The 16,309-nt window shown below is 44.6% G+C and overlaps 1 protein-coding gene and 2 long non-coding RNA genes across 5 annotated transcripts in view; 1 reads left to right on the top strand and 2 right to left on the bottom strand.

Moving 5' to 3' along the window:
• Gpr107 (G protein-coupled receptor 107) overlaps positions 1-7,036 on the bottom strand; it is a 61,765-nt gene extending 54,729 nt beyond the window's left edge. The window contains exon 1 of the mRNA XM_034494638.2: positions 6,869-7,036. Coding sequence (XP_034350529.1) covers positions 6,869-6,991 — 123 coding nt within the window. The 5' untranslated portion in view covers positions 6,992-7,036. The remainder of the gene's footprint in view (positions 1-6,868) is intronic.
• A 20-nt stretch (positions 7,037-7,056) lies between these two features.
• Positions 7,057-12,450, top strand: LOC143441263 (uncharacterized). Of its 2 annotated transcripts, none has more exons than XR_013108500.1 (3): positions 7,057-7,542; positions 8,112-8,212; positions 11,750-12,450. It is a non-coding gene; the product is annotated as an uncharacterized LOC143441263 (long non-coding RNA). The 2 variants fall into 2 exon arrangements; XR_013108499.1 differs by having other exon boundaries at positions 7,059-7,360.
• On the bottom strand, positions 11,834-16,257 carry LOC117704170 (uncharacterized). 2 transcript variants are annotated; one of them, XR_013108501.1, is made up of 4 exons: positions 15,536-16,257; positions 15,305-15,428; positions 12,648-14,907; positions 11,834-11,940 (listed from the first exon to the last, which is right to left on the bottom strand). It is a non-coding gene; the product is annotated as an uncharacterized LOC117704170 (long non-coding RNA). The 2 variants fall into 2 exon arrangements; XR_004606219.2 differs by having other exon boundaries at positions 15,851-16,257.
• Positions 16,258-16,309: the final 52 nt, after the last annotated feature.

Raw genomic sequence — 16,309 nt, 5'->3', positions numbered from 1 at the left:
ACCCCAGCTCTGAGGGGACGGGAAGACGGCTACAGTTGCTGATTTCCAACCCTAAAGACAAAAAGCCCAGGTTCAGAGAGACCCTGTCTCAAAGGATTGGGTGACAGAGATAAAGAAGTCACTCAACACCCCAGTCCTGCCTTTATACATGCACTCAGGCATGCATACCTGTGTGCACATATGCACACACACACATTAATTAGTTACATTTAAACAATCCTTAAGTCCAAGGTTATAGAATACTCATGAATATTTCTTTCCAGAACATTAGCCTACATAGAATATATTTCTGTGTAAAGTATAAGGTGGGTACCACAAAGTGTGAAGACTACTCAGGAGCAGCGTCTCCTAACCCCCATTATTCTACGATCCCACATCTGCACAGATGTCACTCTCCCGTTTAGACATCTCTGCTTATTGTGCTGTCTCCTCCTGTCACGTGGCTTCAGGATGTGATTCTGAGCAAGATAAGAGCCCTCCCTCCTTGTGTGTATTTCTGTGGGTGATTGATGAGAGGACAGAGTGTACAAAGGAAGCCCCGAGAAGCAAATAATGCATTGAAGCTGGAAGTAATGGTCTGAGGAAAACTTCATCCAGCTGCACACATCTGCAAGAAGGGCAAGGACAGTAGCTCTGGAGAGTGAAAGCTGGCTCACCAATGAACATGTGTATCCCTCCAGGGGAGAATAGGGGGCTACTGATGAATTTCACCCACAGTGAAATGATGTATTAACTACTCTTCTGTTGCTATGATAAATTATCACGACCAAGGCAACTTACAGAGGAAGTTTATGTGGGCTTACAGTTCAAGGGGGCTAAGAGTCTCTGATGGCAGAGTAGGGGCATGGTGACTGGAATAGGGGGATTTGGGCTCATATACTGAACCTCCAGTATAGAACAGAAGACAGTGAGCTAGAAATGGTGGGAGTCTTTTAACTCTCAAAGCTGGTCTCGCAGCTCCTCTAGCTAAGCCACATCACCTAAGCCTCCTCAAACAGCACCACTAACTGGGGACCAAGAATTCAAATGCCCAAGATCATGGAGGACATTTTTAATTCAAATTATCACAGATGATAAGATTCAGTTTTTAAGGAAATCACTCTAGGGCTGGAGAGATGGCTCAGCGGTTAAGAGTACTGCCTGCTCTTTCAAAGGTCCTGAATTCAATTCCCAACAACTACATGGTTCACAACCATCTGTAATGAGATCTGATGCCCTCTTCTGGCATGCAGGTATGCAGGTGCCTATACATACATACATACATACATACATACATACGTACATATGTACAGTAAATCGCTCTAGTGAGCTAAATAAACTTTATAACTCCACAAGCTGGAAGAGTGCTGAGACACCAGTTCAAGACTACCCTGGTCCAGGAGCCATACAGGTGGACCACAGGAAGCAGTATAATTGTGGTAATTTCACATTACAAGACAGGGGACTGGGAGCTATTTAGAGTACTTACTCTACAGAACTTGGTGACCTGGAGAAATGACAGATTTCCAGCTTGAGAAATGAACAGTCAGTGATCTAGTTACTAAGAAAGCCAAAGTAGAAGGAAGAGTACACAGGCTGGGGGCGGGGGTGAGAAGGATAGCCCAACTCTAACACAGAAGACGACGAGAGCTTCTGAACACACACCGGTCCTGCCACCCTACCCCCACACACTGAACTGTTTCCATGAAAAGTAAAGACAGATGGGGCAGCCTGTGCTTGGAGTCCTATAATTGGGAGGTAGAGGCATGAGATCAAGAGTTCAAAGACAAGCCAGGGTTCACTGTGCATGCCTTTAATCCCAGTGCCTCGAAGGAGGCAGAGGAAGGCAAATTTCTGTGAGTCCAAGAGCAGCCTGGTCTATAAAATGAGTTCTAAAACACAGAGAAATCCTGTCTCAGAAAAACCACCTTAAAAAACAGAAAGAGGCCGGGCAGTGGTGGCGCACGCCTTTAATCCCAGCACTTGGGAGGCAGAAGCAGACGGATTTCTGAGTTCGAGGCCAGCCTGGTCTACAGAGTGAGTTCCAGGACAGCCAGGGCTACACAGAGAAACCCTGTCTCGAAAAACCAAAAAAACAAAACAAAACAAAAAAACCAGAAAGAGTGCAAACACAATCTTGGGATGAGTGAATCAAGGCCTTGGATGTGCCAAGCACATGTGGTACTACTGAACTACACTTCCAGCTCCTGGTTTGGTTTGGTTTGGTTTGATTTTTGCAATGCTGGGAACCGAACTCAGGGCTTTATGCATGCTAGGCAAGTGCTCCATTATGAAACTACATCCCCAGATCCTATTTTATCACTGAACTCATTGCAAGCTAATTTCACATTAGGAATTCTAATTTTACTGGGCCTTAAGTACCAGTACTTGCACTCGGAGGCAGAGGTAGGCAAATCTGAGTTCAAGGCCAGCCTGGTATTCAGAGAGAGTTCCAGGACAGCCAGGGCTACACAGAGAAACTCTGTCTCAAAAAAAAAAAAAAAAAATCTAACTTCTAGTCTCTTTTTTTTAATTTTTAAAATTTTATGCATATGACTATTTTGCCTGCATGTATGCCTATGCATGCCTGGTGTCCGCAAAGGCTAGAAAAGGGCATTGGATCCGCTGGAACGAGAGTTACAGAATTTGTGGGTTGCCATGTAGATGCTAAAACTCAAAACCAGGTTCTCTGGAAAAGTAGCCAATACTCTTAACTGCTGAACCATCTCTCCAGTCCCCCAGTGTCCCTTAAAATAAAAAAGGCCCTATCCAGGCATGATGGCCATAATCCCAGAATTTGCAAGACTAAGTAAGGCAGGAGACCAGTGAATAAGAGTCCAAACTGGGCTATCTAAGGAGATCCTGGCTCAAAGAGGGTAGGGAAAAGGAAAAGAAAGAAGGGAACCCAGAATCTGTAGGGCACATTAACGAGGCTGAAGGAGTGCCACACTGCAGTGCACACTTTACTGCCTGTGTATAGCCAGCCACCAGCAGCAGACCTACCTGACTGCTCATAGCATTTGAGTTTGTTGGCTCTGATCAAAACAATGATCAGATCCAAAAACTAAGCAGAACGAACCTTTAAGCACTACAGTCATCTCTCCACTAGAAAAGAACAATACCACATATTGCTCATCGTCTGCTGGCGATGAGATCCTACCCTCAGAAGATGAATATACTGCACATACACAATCACAAGTAGAATGGAGGCAAAGTCTGACGCTTTCTAAGAACAGAGAAAATCTGGACCTGATTTGATACTAAGGATTTGTGTGCGTGGGCACACACCTGTAATCCTAGCCGCAGAAGACTAAGGCAGGAAAACAAAAGCCAGTTGGACTAGGCATTTCTAATGACTTCTGAGTTGTTTTTAAGTGTTTTACATTTTCAAGGGATGCACTGTACTTTATTGATGGGCAACAGGATACCTTTGATTGTCTCTCTAAATATAGAGAGACAATGACAAATGCTGCCAACTCTGTGGGGGAAGGGAAACCCTCATACATTGCTGATAGTATGTAAAACAATAGCCACTTTGGGAAATATACTGTGGCACTTTCTTAAAAATTAAATACAACCCTACTACATGGCCCAGCAATTCTACTCCAGTCCTGGGTGTCACCCAAGTTTCACCCAAGACTTGCACATGAATGATGTTGGTAGGACATCCATCATAATAAAAAAAGAACAGAGATGGCCATGGGGCCTGCACCTGTAATCCTAGCACTGGGAAGACTGAGGCCAGCTGGACTAGGCAAAAGATGATCACCCAGAGTGCACTGGTATTCAACAATAACTATCATCAAATTACTGGATGGGTTAAGGAGACAGCTCAGTGGGTAAAGTGCTTGTCATTCAAGCAGGAGAATCCCCAGGCCCCACCTAAAGCCAGAGGTGATAGCACTCTGTAATTCCAGCACATATGTCTATAAGAGATGGAGACAGGAGAATTCCCAAAAACTTGCAAGCTAAGCTGGCAGATACAACAGCAAGCAAAAAAATAAATACCCTGCCTCAAACAAGATAGGAGGTAAAGGCATCCAAGCCTGTCCTCTGACTTCTACATGAACACCTCAGTACACATACATAAACACATGCACACACGGCACATGCCCACACAAAAGATAAAATTACTGAACCATGGCACAACAGTGGTAAATCTAAAAAGTGTAAGAACCGAGGGACAAAGTCTACCTGCTGTACAACTCCATTTCTCACCAAGTACCTGCAAGGGCAGCTCTATGAAATACAAAACAGAAATGTGGTTTTCAAGACAAATTCTGTCTAAAAAAAAAACAAAAAAACAAAAAAACTCAGCAACAAAAGAACTCTACCTTTTAATTTTTAAATGTTTATGTGTATGGTTATTTTGCCTGCGTGTGTGCCTATGCACCACATGCATGCCTGGTGTCCGCAGAGGCGAGAAAAGGGCATTGAATCCCCTGGGTCCAACAGTTGGGCATGGGGGTAAAAGGAGATTTATAAGTCAGTATATGAGATCTTTGGAAGGCAACAGAAATGTTCAATAGCTAGGCAATAATAACAATTAGAGAAAAGAAAAGAATCATAGGATTGCCTAACAATTAAAATGTATGATTTTTATATATAGAAATTACACCTCAAAAAAAGTTGCTTTTAAAAAATAAGGAATATACAGACAGGCCAGAGTATAAGGGATGTCAGAAGACCAAGAACACAAACAGAAGATAGAAAATAAAGAAAGGGAACTGAAAATGAAAAGTTCTTTTTGTTTGTTTTTTGTTTTTTAAATTTATTTAGGAAACTAAGAAGTTGAGAACAGAGAAGTAACCTCAGCTAGATGGGGCAGGGTTAGCGGCTGATGGCTACTGAGGCACAGGACAGGTACGTGAGAGTTCATTACGCAACTGTGCCTACTCTGGTGCATTTGAAACTGTCCATGTTAAAACATGTTTATAAGGATCAGTGCTATAGAAATGGCTCGGCAGTTACGAGAATGTAAGGCTCTTGAAAAACACCCAAGACCAATTCCTGGCATACACATGGGACAGCTTACAAATGCCTGTTATTCCAGCTCCAAGGGACCTTCACACACACACACACACACACACACACACACACACAGACACACATCTTTAAAAAAAAAAAAAATCAATGCATACTCCTGACATTTGGTGATCACTTCATGTTCTTGCAAGCCTGGGTTTCTAACCTGATCAAGTCAATGCTTCCCTACTTCAAGCAAAGTAAGACCATCTTAGGTTTCTTTGGTAGACCCTCTGCTGGTAAATGTCATCTCCTTAGATAACAAATAAAGACTGTCTAAGAAAAAGATTCTAATACCAATTATAGGATAATCTTAGGGAACATGTTACAAGAGAGAAAACCATCGAGTCATTTGGCACAGGAGAGAAATCAATCACAGAACTACACTAGGTTGGCACAAGACAGAAGTCAACCACAGAACTATTCTAAGTTTGCTTCTACTACATATAAAGGTTGGTATAGAAGGTTAGAATATACTGATCACTCAGGCTGGCTGATGTAAATACTGCCAATGTTTACCTAGTGATACCAGACACCTGGCCCTTTACTACTAGAAATGTCGGACAGGAAGCCAGGAGATATGGTCCCAGTGTGTCCTGTTGCAAGTTTTGTTTCTAATTCCTAAGCTTTACGAAGTCAGCTAAATTATATACTCAATAAAAAACAAAAACAAAAAAAAAACAAAAAAAAACAATCTGCAAACCTCAAAATGGGAGCGTTTAGAAATCAGGAGTTCTTAGCCACAGAATGGTGATTCTGCAAACTCTAATACCTGATAAACTGTACCAGGATTATGATGCTACAGGAAGCCCAAGAAAGCTGTGTGGCCTTCAAAAAGCATTTCCCTGGGGAGAGCTCCTACAGTGTTCAGTGGATTTTATAAGGAGCCAAGACTGTTGTTGTCTTGCAAACAAAAGCCAACAGCCCAAGTACATGCCTGTATGAATTTGGACAGGTTTCAAATCTACAGTCTGTCTGTACTCTTTAAACTCTACATTCACAAGACTTCACACATAATGGAAAGTGTTTCTACAAAGACAGCTGTGTCCAGATCCACAACTTCTTAGAACACTGACTATCAGGAAAATGTACAAGGCTTTGAGTCATAATGATGTCACCTTCTGTTCTCCAGGCATATTAACTGGCTGACAAGCCTGTGTAAGCCTTAGAGAACTTTATACTGTGGGTTAGTTACTATAGCGGTTCTTGGTGTTCATTTCAGGCCTGTCATAAACATCTTCCTTAGGCAATGGTCATAGAGAGAGAAAGAAAAAAGGCCTACTTCTTAGAAACACTTTGAACTCTGAGTTTAAGTTCTCGGGTTTGTTCTTTCTTATTTTTTTTTTTTTTTTTTTTTCCTTCTTGAAATCAAGGCATGTATTTCAAACGAGATTTGAATTCCTCTTGGGGACTCTTGCTCTGGTCAGTCAATCGAGCACCATAAACAAAGCAGAGAAACAGGCTGAGATTCCACCCAAGTTCAAATCGCCAGGTCAAGGGGCACAGGTCAAGGGGCAGAGATCACAGAGAAGAGAAATTAGAACTAAAGTTATGAATGGGTGAGTAGGGAAGGTTGCCACCAACGTGGAAGCCAGGGAAGCCCGCAGGATTCGCAGGAGCGGCCTCCCGGTTCTTTGGGGATTTAGGCTGCGGCTGGACCCCTTCCCCACGACCTCAAACCTGCAGGGACCAGACTACCGGAGGCGACCGCACGGCGTAGTCCACCCCGCACAGGGCGGCGCAGACTCCCTAGCTCAGGGCCCGAACTTGGAGACCCCTCAGGGCCGAAGTTGGCTCAGCCCCGGACAGCGGTCGCGCCCCCGTCGCCACTCCCTGCTCCTGCTCCCAGACTTCCAGGCCTTACTTTGAGCGCCAGGTGATGGACACGGCCTAAGCCGGGGTCGACCAGCAGCTCCAACAACGCCAGCAGTGGTAGCAGCCGCAGGCAGAAGGAGCCCGAGCGGCCGAGGAGTACCGGGACGGCCATGTTTCTTCCAGCATCACCAGCTGTTTCCTCTCCCACCTACTTCCGGGTCAAAGTGCAGCGTCCCGGACGCGCTCAGGGAGGGGGCGCGGCTGTCGCCTCCCAGGTTCCCGAGATGATTTTACTGGGATCTCAATGCTGGTGGTCATGGAATGACCTGAGCGGACCACCTTGGGAATCTTCAGTTGGCTTCCCAAGGGCAAAGCCCCTGTCAGGACCCTGAAGCGTTCGACATGACAACCATGGCGGGGCAAGTTCAACCCGGGCCTCCTTTCCGTCTCGCCGGGCTTGGGGATTGAGGGACCTGGACCAAAGCCTGGAACCGGCAATGTCAGCCACTGACCCTGGCGGATGATTGGACTGTCGTCGGTGGTAATAACTTAGAAATTGCTGGCCTGTCTTAGATCCCTTGACTTATTATTCTAAGCCCTTTATACAAACTGCAGGCTTGAAATAGTTGCAGTAATAGGATTTATTGAGTCCATATGAAGCAATCCACTAGGCATTTTTTTTAAGTGGCATTTAATCTTTGGGACAATCTAATCAGATTAGAGGTAGGTGTCATGTTTTTCTTCTATTCTAACTAAATTCTAAGAAATGGTCATTTTGTCCAGGCTGACTTGAGGATCACATGCAGATTTTTAGCTGATACATCATTTTGTCTTTTGTGATTTCATGCCACCACTGCAGTCTGAACCTTAATGTTTCCTATTTTAGTCTCTTTGGAAACTTTGCTTATGGTCCTTGGCACTTAATGGAAGGACTTGGTAGTGGGTCCCTGGCACCATTGTTTAACAAGGGGTTACAGGAAACAAGCATATTAAAATTGCTGATAACCAAGTGGGTTTAGTTCTTAGATTCTTGTTTTTAACTGGACACACAAGTAACATATGCTTTTGTGTACATCCATGTAATTATTTAAGCAAAACAGGGCACAATAAAAACACAGGGAACTCTCCTACCAGGCACCAGGAGAGCACCATCCATGTGAACACCTATGATAGAATCAAATTTCTATAGCTTTTTAACTGGAACTAGTAAAAGGATATATTTGAAATGTCTGGTTGGCTGGGGTTTTATGTTTTGTTTTTTTTTTTTAATTTAATGTGTGTGCTGTGTGTAGGTACCTGAGGGGACCAGAAAAATGGTGTCAGATCCTCTGGAGCTGGAGTTACAGGCAATTGTTTGTTGCCTAACATCATGGGTACTGGAAACTGAACTCAGGTACTCTATAAGATGGGTAATTAAGTTTATTTTTATGTTGAGAATATATATGTACATATATATATATATATATATATATATATATATATATATATATATAATTTGCATGCATGCATGCCATGGGGTGTACCCAAAGAGACCAGAAGGGGGCATCAGATCCCCTGGAACTGGAGTTACAGGGGGTTGTCAGCCATCCAGTGTGCTTGCTGGGAACCCAAACTCCAACCCTCTGGAAGTACAAGAGCTCATAGTTGCTGAGCCATTTCTTCAGCCCAACATGATATACTTTAATGCCACAAACTGTCAACTTAAAAAAATTCACTTGGAGCCAGGAGGTGGTACACATCTTTAATCCAAGCACTCAGAAAGCAGAGGCAGGCAGACAGATCACTGAGTTCAAGGCCCTACTCAGAGAAACCCTGAGATGAAAAACCCAAACAAACAAACAAATTGCTTTGTTGAGACTACCCTGTCTAATTTTAAAAAAAAAAAAATCACTTGGGGAAAATACAGAACTGAAAATGAGATAGGTTTGGAGCCAGAGAAAGTCCTAGGTTTGCCTCAGTATTTGCACAATCTTCATACACTGATAAACCTCCTAATCCCTCCCCTGACTAAAAAACCAGTCCAAGTTCGTCACACACTCTTCAAAGGCAAAAGTAGAACGTGCAGGTGGAGACACAAAGCTTGAAGTTTATCTTAAAATGTATTTAAGTTTCCTGGGAGGGAAAGGCAGCGGCTGGTAGCTGGTGGCTGGCCTTTGCTTCCCTTCCCTTGGGTCTTGGGCCATCTCTTTTGAATATGCAATCTTCCATGTTTGAACAGGATTTTCATCTGATCCCACTCTTATAGATAATGAGACATAGAACAGGAAACTAGAATTAATCTTTTGCAGCCCTAAACAGAGAGGTGAGGAATTATTTTCTGAGTGATCTATATGTATGCTCTTTATTTAAAAGCACTAGAGTCCTCCGACGTGTCTATTTTCTTTCTTCAGATCAGGTTTGGTTAGGTTATTCAATTCAGAGGCAATCTGTTTATGTATAAATGACCCACCATTACAGGCAGGCTCAGCCTGCTCACAAAGCCCAGGACAAAAGCCTGTCTTGCTTCATTGTAAAGAACGAGGCCATCGCATGCTTTGTTGGCTTGGAAGACTCTGTAGATAACCCAGATTTGTCCACTTTGTTTAATAGGTGTGAAATCAGTGTCAGGGAACATTAAGTAGCTTTTTGAAGATCATACAGCCGTTTGATAGTTTGAGCAGGCATCTGTAAAACCAGGACTGAAACTGCTACAGAAGACTATCTGGCCTTCCTGCCCAGTATTATGAACAGCTTTTTAGTTTTTAAAAAAAGATTTATTATTCTATTTTTATTTGTGTATGTGTAGGGTTGGGTAGTGCATGTGAGTACAAGTTTCCTGGAGGCCAGAAGAGGGTTAGAACCCCTGGTGATGGAAGGCGGTATGGAGCCCCATGACACGGACGCTGGGAACCAGATTCAAGTCCTCTGCAAGAGCAGTGCACACTCTTAACTGCAGAGCTGCCTCTCCAGCCTCGCTTGTCAGATTTCTATAATTTTGTATTTTAAAAAAGGTCGTGAGCTGGCATGGTAGCATAGCTATGGCCCCATGACAGGAGTCTGAGGTAAAAATTACCTGTTGGGGATATATTTATATATGTGTATGTATGTATGCCTGAATGTACAGGACTCTGTACAGGCCAGAAGAGGCCATTAGGTCCTCTAAACTGGAGTTATAAGTGACTGTTGGCCACCCTGTGGGGGCTGAGAATAGAAACCTGGCTCCTCCGGAAGACTAGCCAGTGCTCTTAATTACCGAGCAATTTCTCAGCCCCTACTTTTACTTTTAAAAAAGTAAATAAACAGCTGAATTCTGAAGTAAATTTTCCCTTTTTGATGTGATACTGAGGATTGGACCAAGGCTTCATGCATGTTGGGCAAGCCATTGTACCATACTGCCACCCTGTTCTCACTTCTTAAAGTACAGCCTGTAACTGATGATAATCGAGGCTAGAGAGAGCTCAGTACTTACGGGCACTTACTGAGTGTGCAGAGGACGGGTTTGTTTCTAGAACCATGTGGTGACTAACAACTACCTGTAACAACAGTTCCGATGGATCCAGTGGCCTCTTCTGGCCTCTGCAGGCACCTGGCACATATACATACATGCAGGCAAACATACACATAAATATAATAATAATAATACAACCCAGACATGCTAGCACTTGTCTTTAGTCTCAGCACTCAGAAGGCAGAGGCAGGTGGATTTTTATAGGTTAGAAATCAGCCTGGTCAACATAGTGAGTCCCAGGACAGCCAGAGCTACATAGTGAGACCCTGTCTTGATGACAATGACGAAGACAACAACAGCAATGACAATGACGATAATGTGGAACTGGAGAAATGACTCAGTGGTTAAGGGCACTTGCTACTCTTCCAGAGGACACAAGTCCAGTTCCCAGCACCCACATCAGGAAACTCAACTACCTGTCACTCCAGTTCCAGGAGACCCAATATCTTTCTCTGGCCTCCACAGGCATCACACACACACACACACACACACACACACACACACACACACGCAAGTAAAAATAATAAAGACCAATAAATAATAAAGTTAAATGCCACTTTGTCTTTAAATTTGACTAATACTGAAACAACAGAATGTTCATGTATTCTTGGTTCCTTTTATTAGTGGCAAAATATTATTCCAAAGAAGAATTTTTTAGTGTCATTGCAGTAAAAGTTTTACCAGACCTTAAAATTAAATCTCTAGGATTCCCTCATTTTTAACCTTGGGAATTATGACAGAGCCTTCCTAAGGCCATAGCAGTCAGATCTGCTCAGCAGTTTGTGAGACTGTCTATATTCATGTGCATGGGAGCCCCATGGAGATGCTTATTTTGCAATCCAGAGGAAGGAACATGGAAGACCCCTTACAAAGTGTTTGAGAACTTGTTACAAGGAGTCAGTGTGGAATGTTCTTTAAACACTAGGTCCCTGCAAGGTGTAACACGTGACTTCTGAGTTTCCAGAAAAGGTCATTTGCGAAACCAGGATGCTGCAACCGCACGTCTTGTTGAGTAATAAAACAAGTTATGCCTGCTTCTCCCTGTCAGTGCTTTCAAGGGGCGTCAAACCTGGGGCTGACTGGAAAAGCCTGGAGGTCAGGAAGGACAGAGCTCCTAAGCCCTGACTTTGAGCCTTGCTCTCTTGTTCAAGAGCCTTTGCAGTTTTCAGGATCAGTTCAAAGTTGCCACTGGTGGGGAACTAGTGTTTGAATTCACATTTGTAGTTTGGGTAGAGTCCTATTGATAATATTTAGCCTGAACTTGGACAGTTGAGGAAATAAGATATAATTGCCATTTGTTTTTCCTTTACCAAAATTTTTATTACATTTATGTATGTTTGTATTGGGGAAGGGACACATGCCACCAGAGGCGGGGGTGGGGGCGAGACAGGGAGGTGGATAATATTCAGAATCTGTTCTCTGTTTCCACCATGTGAACCACAGGAATAGAACTCAAGTGAGCAGGCTTGGCTTCAGCTCCTTCACCTGCTAAACTGCCCTGCAGGTCTGTCTGTCTTTTCAGAAGAGTTCTTTCAGACCCCAAAGCTAACACAGCGGAAGGAACCGAGGCTTTTCAGGGTCTGCCAACATCTACTGGCCATGTCTTCCCGACTGCAGTGCAGAATCTCAGGCATCTTTTGGGGCAGAGAAAAAAAAAAAAAAAATCAACCCTTGAAAGCATCTTTTTGGCAACTGGGAAAATGTCAGTCCAGTGGCCCCAGGACTTCTTCAGTGGGCTGGAGGTGAACCTGAGACTCACTTTTCAACCTGGGGACACTATATACAACCTGCTCAGCTCAGGACAAACTGTGCTTTATGATTTATGGAGTCTTTACAGTCCTTCAGAGAACTCAGCAATCGGATATTAAAAAGTTACAGTTGTAAGACTGCACTCACTAAAAAGTTCCTAGATTTATCCTGCTCCTGCTCCTGCTCCTGCTTGGCTGCATCCTGGGCTCCTCACTATGTACAGCTAGTTTTCAACTTACCATGGTTTCACCAACAGTTGTGGGCTTACAGGAATACTAAATGCATTTTTTGGACTCAGGTTACTTCAAGGCCAGCCTTAGCTACATAGTAAGTTTGAGGTCAGCCTAGACTACATACGACCCTATCTTTAAAAAAAAAAAAAAAAAAAAGACAAACAGGGCTGGAGAGATGGCTCAGTGGTTAAGAGCACCAACTGCTCTTCCAGAGGTCCTAAGTTCAATTTCCAGCAACGACATGGTAGCTCACAACCATCTGTAATGGGATCCAATGCCCTCTTAGCAACAGTGTACTTGTATAATAAAATAAATACATCTTTAAAAAACAAACAAAGTCTGTCAGTGGTGGCACATGCCTTTAATTCCAGCACTTGGGAGGTAGAGGCAGGTGGATCTCTGTGAGTTCGAGGCCCGCCTGATCTACAGAGAGACTTCCAGGACATCCAGGGAGACCCTGTCTGCAAAACAAACAATAACAACCAAACAGTAAGCCAAGGTTGATAACATGCCCTTTTAATCCCAACACTCAAGAGGTAGAGGCAGATCTTGGTGAGTTCAAGACCAGCCTAGTCTATATAGGGATTTCCAGCCCAGCCATGGATGCACAGAATAAAAAAGGGGGGTGGGGTGGGGGTAATTGAGACTTAACTCTGTTGTAAGTTTAAATGCAAACTTTAAATTTTAAAGCTAAAATAGGACAGAAACTATTGAACAAAACAAACAAAAAATGTCATTGGGAAACTTTAGTGATAGAAAACCACTATCTGTCTTGTTGTTTGGGCCTGGGGGGTCTAGCTGTAACAGCAGTTTGGAAGACATTGCTTCCTTGCTGTGGCACACAGAAGAAAGGAAACCTGTATCTGTGCCCTCTTTGCTAAGTGCTTTGCAGAAATTTTCGTCTACATCTGAAGAAGCTATGAGGTCACTGTTGTGTTGTCAGAGAGGAAACTGAGGTCTGGAGAGGGAAGCTCTGCAGCTGCCTGCACTGAGCTCTGCATATCTGAAGTACAGATGTGTAAACTACCAGAAGCCACATGCTTAGCGGGGACTGAACACTGGTGTCTCCAACAATCACAAAACCCAATCTCCTTCAGAAACCTCATCCATCTGCCACTGAACAGGTACCTATAAACCCCAAGTCAAATGTTCATTAATCCTGATCATGTTTAGAACAGATCAAATCTCTGGTAGATTTGTCTCTCCTCAGAAATGCTATCTGAAGCAGGAGGATCACCCACTGAAGTTCTGGGCCCTGGGCTACGCAGTAAGAGCTTGTCTCAGAAAATGAGGGCTCAGAGATGGCTCAGCCAGTAAAAACATTTGCCATCAAGCCTCATGACCTAAATTCAATCCCTGAAACCAGTGCTGTGGAAAGAGAAAACTGACTCCTACAAGTTGTCCTCTGGCCTCTACATATGTGCTGTACATGCATGCCAATACACACTCAGATACACACAACTAAAATACATAAATATACTAAGATTTACAAGGTTGTGGCATGAGCCTTTAATCCCATCATCACTCGGGAGGCACAGGCAAGTGGATCTCTGTGAGTTCCAGGCCAGCCTCGTCTACAAAAAGAATTCCAGAACAGCCAGGAGTGTTGCACAGTGAAACCCTGGGGAGGAGGCGGGGAGAAGGAAGGAAGGAGAGAGGAAGGGAGGGAGGGAAGAGAGCAAACCAAACGGCCAGCAGCCTATGCAGGGATGGTCTGTGCTGTTTGTCTAGATGCCTTCTTTTAGAGTTAACCCCTTCCATGCTGTCAAATCATTCAAAGGCAAAGACCACAACTTTGTGACTCAAGGTAGAGCGGGTGTGCAGCTGTCCTGAGGCCAGCATTTCCTAGGATGAGAACAACCCAGCTGAAGAATCAATTCTGCACCTGCCTTTTATTTCTGAAGCTTTTGACTCAAGCATCTTCCAGTTGCCTTCCAGACTTATCCAAGTGAAAGACATGTTAAGTGTGCTCAGTTAGCTCGGCTCCCACAATCCACTGTTGCTTCCAGAGGCTCCCCAACTAACAATTTCTGCTTACTTGCATAAAATGTCTTGAGGCGTCTGTCTCTCCTCAGTTTCTTCTGCTTCTTTCTCTTTAGGGCACAGGTTGCTTTACCTCCTGGCGAGCCTATTTTTTGCAAGTGGTCATTCTAGTTTTCCAAAGTCAAGATTAGATCATTTTGTGGACAGAAAAGGAAAGGACAAACAAGCAGGGACAGAGACACAGTGACGACAAGAATGCCAGCAGGCAGGGTCTCCCTAATGTGGCCATTTCCAGCTTGGAGTAAATAAAACCCAGTGGCATTGTGGGGGCTGGGGAGATGGCTCTGTGTAGCTAAGAGTATCTCCTGCTGTTCCTGGGTTTGACTCTCCACAACCATCTGCAGTTCAGTTGCAGGGCCTCCAACACACTCTCTGGCCTCCTAGGGCACCAGACATGAATGTGGTGCGCTGATACACATGCATACAGAACACAAAACAACCCTGTGGCATTGTTACCATTCTTACATTTCCAAGCCTTCCAACTCCTCCTAGCTGTAAGTCTGCCTTGCCAGGGAGGAAGCTGACCATCCTGACTCGAACATATCCAGCAGACTCCGGGGTAAAGAACACTCAGACCTGGTAAATGTGGGAGCAGAATATTTAAAACAGACACAAAGGATGGGGGCCGTTGCTTGACACTCACAAAAGACAGACCAAAATAGTTTTGATAGTTGTAATGGAACTACCCACCAAAGGAAGTAGGAGGTCCTGAGGTTTAAGGCAAGGTTCTCAGCTCCGCCCCTCCTTCCTTTTTCTTTCTTTCCTTTTTAAACACATCTATTATTTTGTGCTTACTTTTGGTTTTTGAGACAGGGTCTCACTATATAGTTGGTGACCTGTAACTCAGGCCTTTGACTCACAGATATCCACCTGCCTCTGCCCCCATACCACATCATTATTGTTTATTACTGTTGTTATTTTGTTTTAGTCAAGGTTTCCCTTTGAGGTCCAGGTCAGCCTAGTTGGTACTTACTGTTTGGCTCAGGTTGGCTTTGAACTTGCAGCTGTTTTCCTACCTCTGCCTCAGGAGTGCTGAGACTCCAAGTACGGGACGCCACACACTGGGCTGAGATTACCCTTTAAGGAGAATTAACTCCCTGGAAGAAAAAGATGAGCAGGTTCAGGAGAGCAGGGAGCAGAGAAACATTTAGAAGAGGAGGAGAGGTCTCAGGATTCAGAGAAAGAAAGGTTGTGGAAATAGGACCTGAGGGATTCTGAGATGGTTACAATTCTGCATCAGCCCTCACTGGCCAGATCACCTCCTGTTCACAACACTAGGCCGGCACTGGTAGACACTGCCTCCTTTTGGTAGCTAGGCTAGGGCTCTCCTCCAGGATAGAGAGGTGAAGTCCGTCCAAGACCACCCAGCCAAAGAATGCAGAAGCTGGATTTGAACCCCCAAAGTCTCTGTGGGCCCTTAGGAGATTCTGCTGTCCTTCAGCGGGGTAACAGAACTTCACTGCTGAGATTCTTGGCTAACAGGTAGGAAAAGGGACAAATTATAATTCTTTGGGCGTACATTCCCGAGTTCCTTCCCTGGGTTCCCGGATCTGCTGGATTGCTGTTCTCCTCAACGTCCTGTGTACACTGTGCACCGACGCCACGGTTCCAGGCCCCACTCCTACGCGCACTGTCGAGCTCCTAGGCCTCTCCAGGAGCCTCTAAAGTGGGCGACGGTGGCTACCAGGCGAAAGTTCTGAAATGCAAAACAGCGCTGGGCGCGGTGGGTAGAAGCAGAAGGCAATGGAGCGACGTGATCACCAGCAGCCCAGTCTGAACACAGAGCGCGGGTCCCAAGAGAACTGGGCACGCTGGCTGCCGAGTACCAATGACGTGGGGAAGTCCCCAGGGGTTTGTGTCCTTCCAGACCCCCGGGGCAACGGCGCCAAAGGAAACCTGAGGGCGGGACAGAATGCACGAGCTGTCAGTCCGGTCCCGCCCCGCCCCGCCTCTCGTCCCGCCCCACCCCGCCCCTCGG

The sequence above is a fragment of the Arvicanthis niloticus genome, chromosome 2 (assembly GCF_011762505.2).
Source record: "Arvicanthis niloticus isolate mArvNil1 chromosome 2, mArvNil1.pat.X, whole genome shotgun sequence".
Classification (NCBI taxonomy): Eukaryota; Metazoa; Chordata; class Mammalia; order Rodentia; family Muridae; genus Arvicanthis; species Arvicanthis niloticus.
This window is presented reverse-complemented; position numbering and strand designations above follow the sequence as displayed.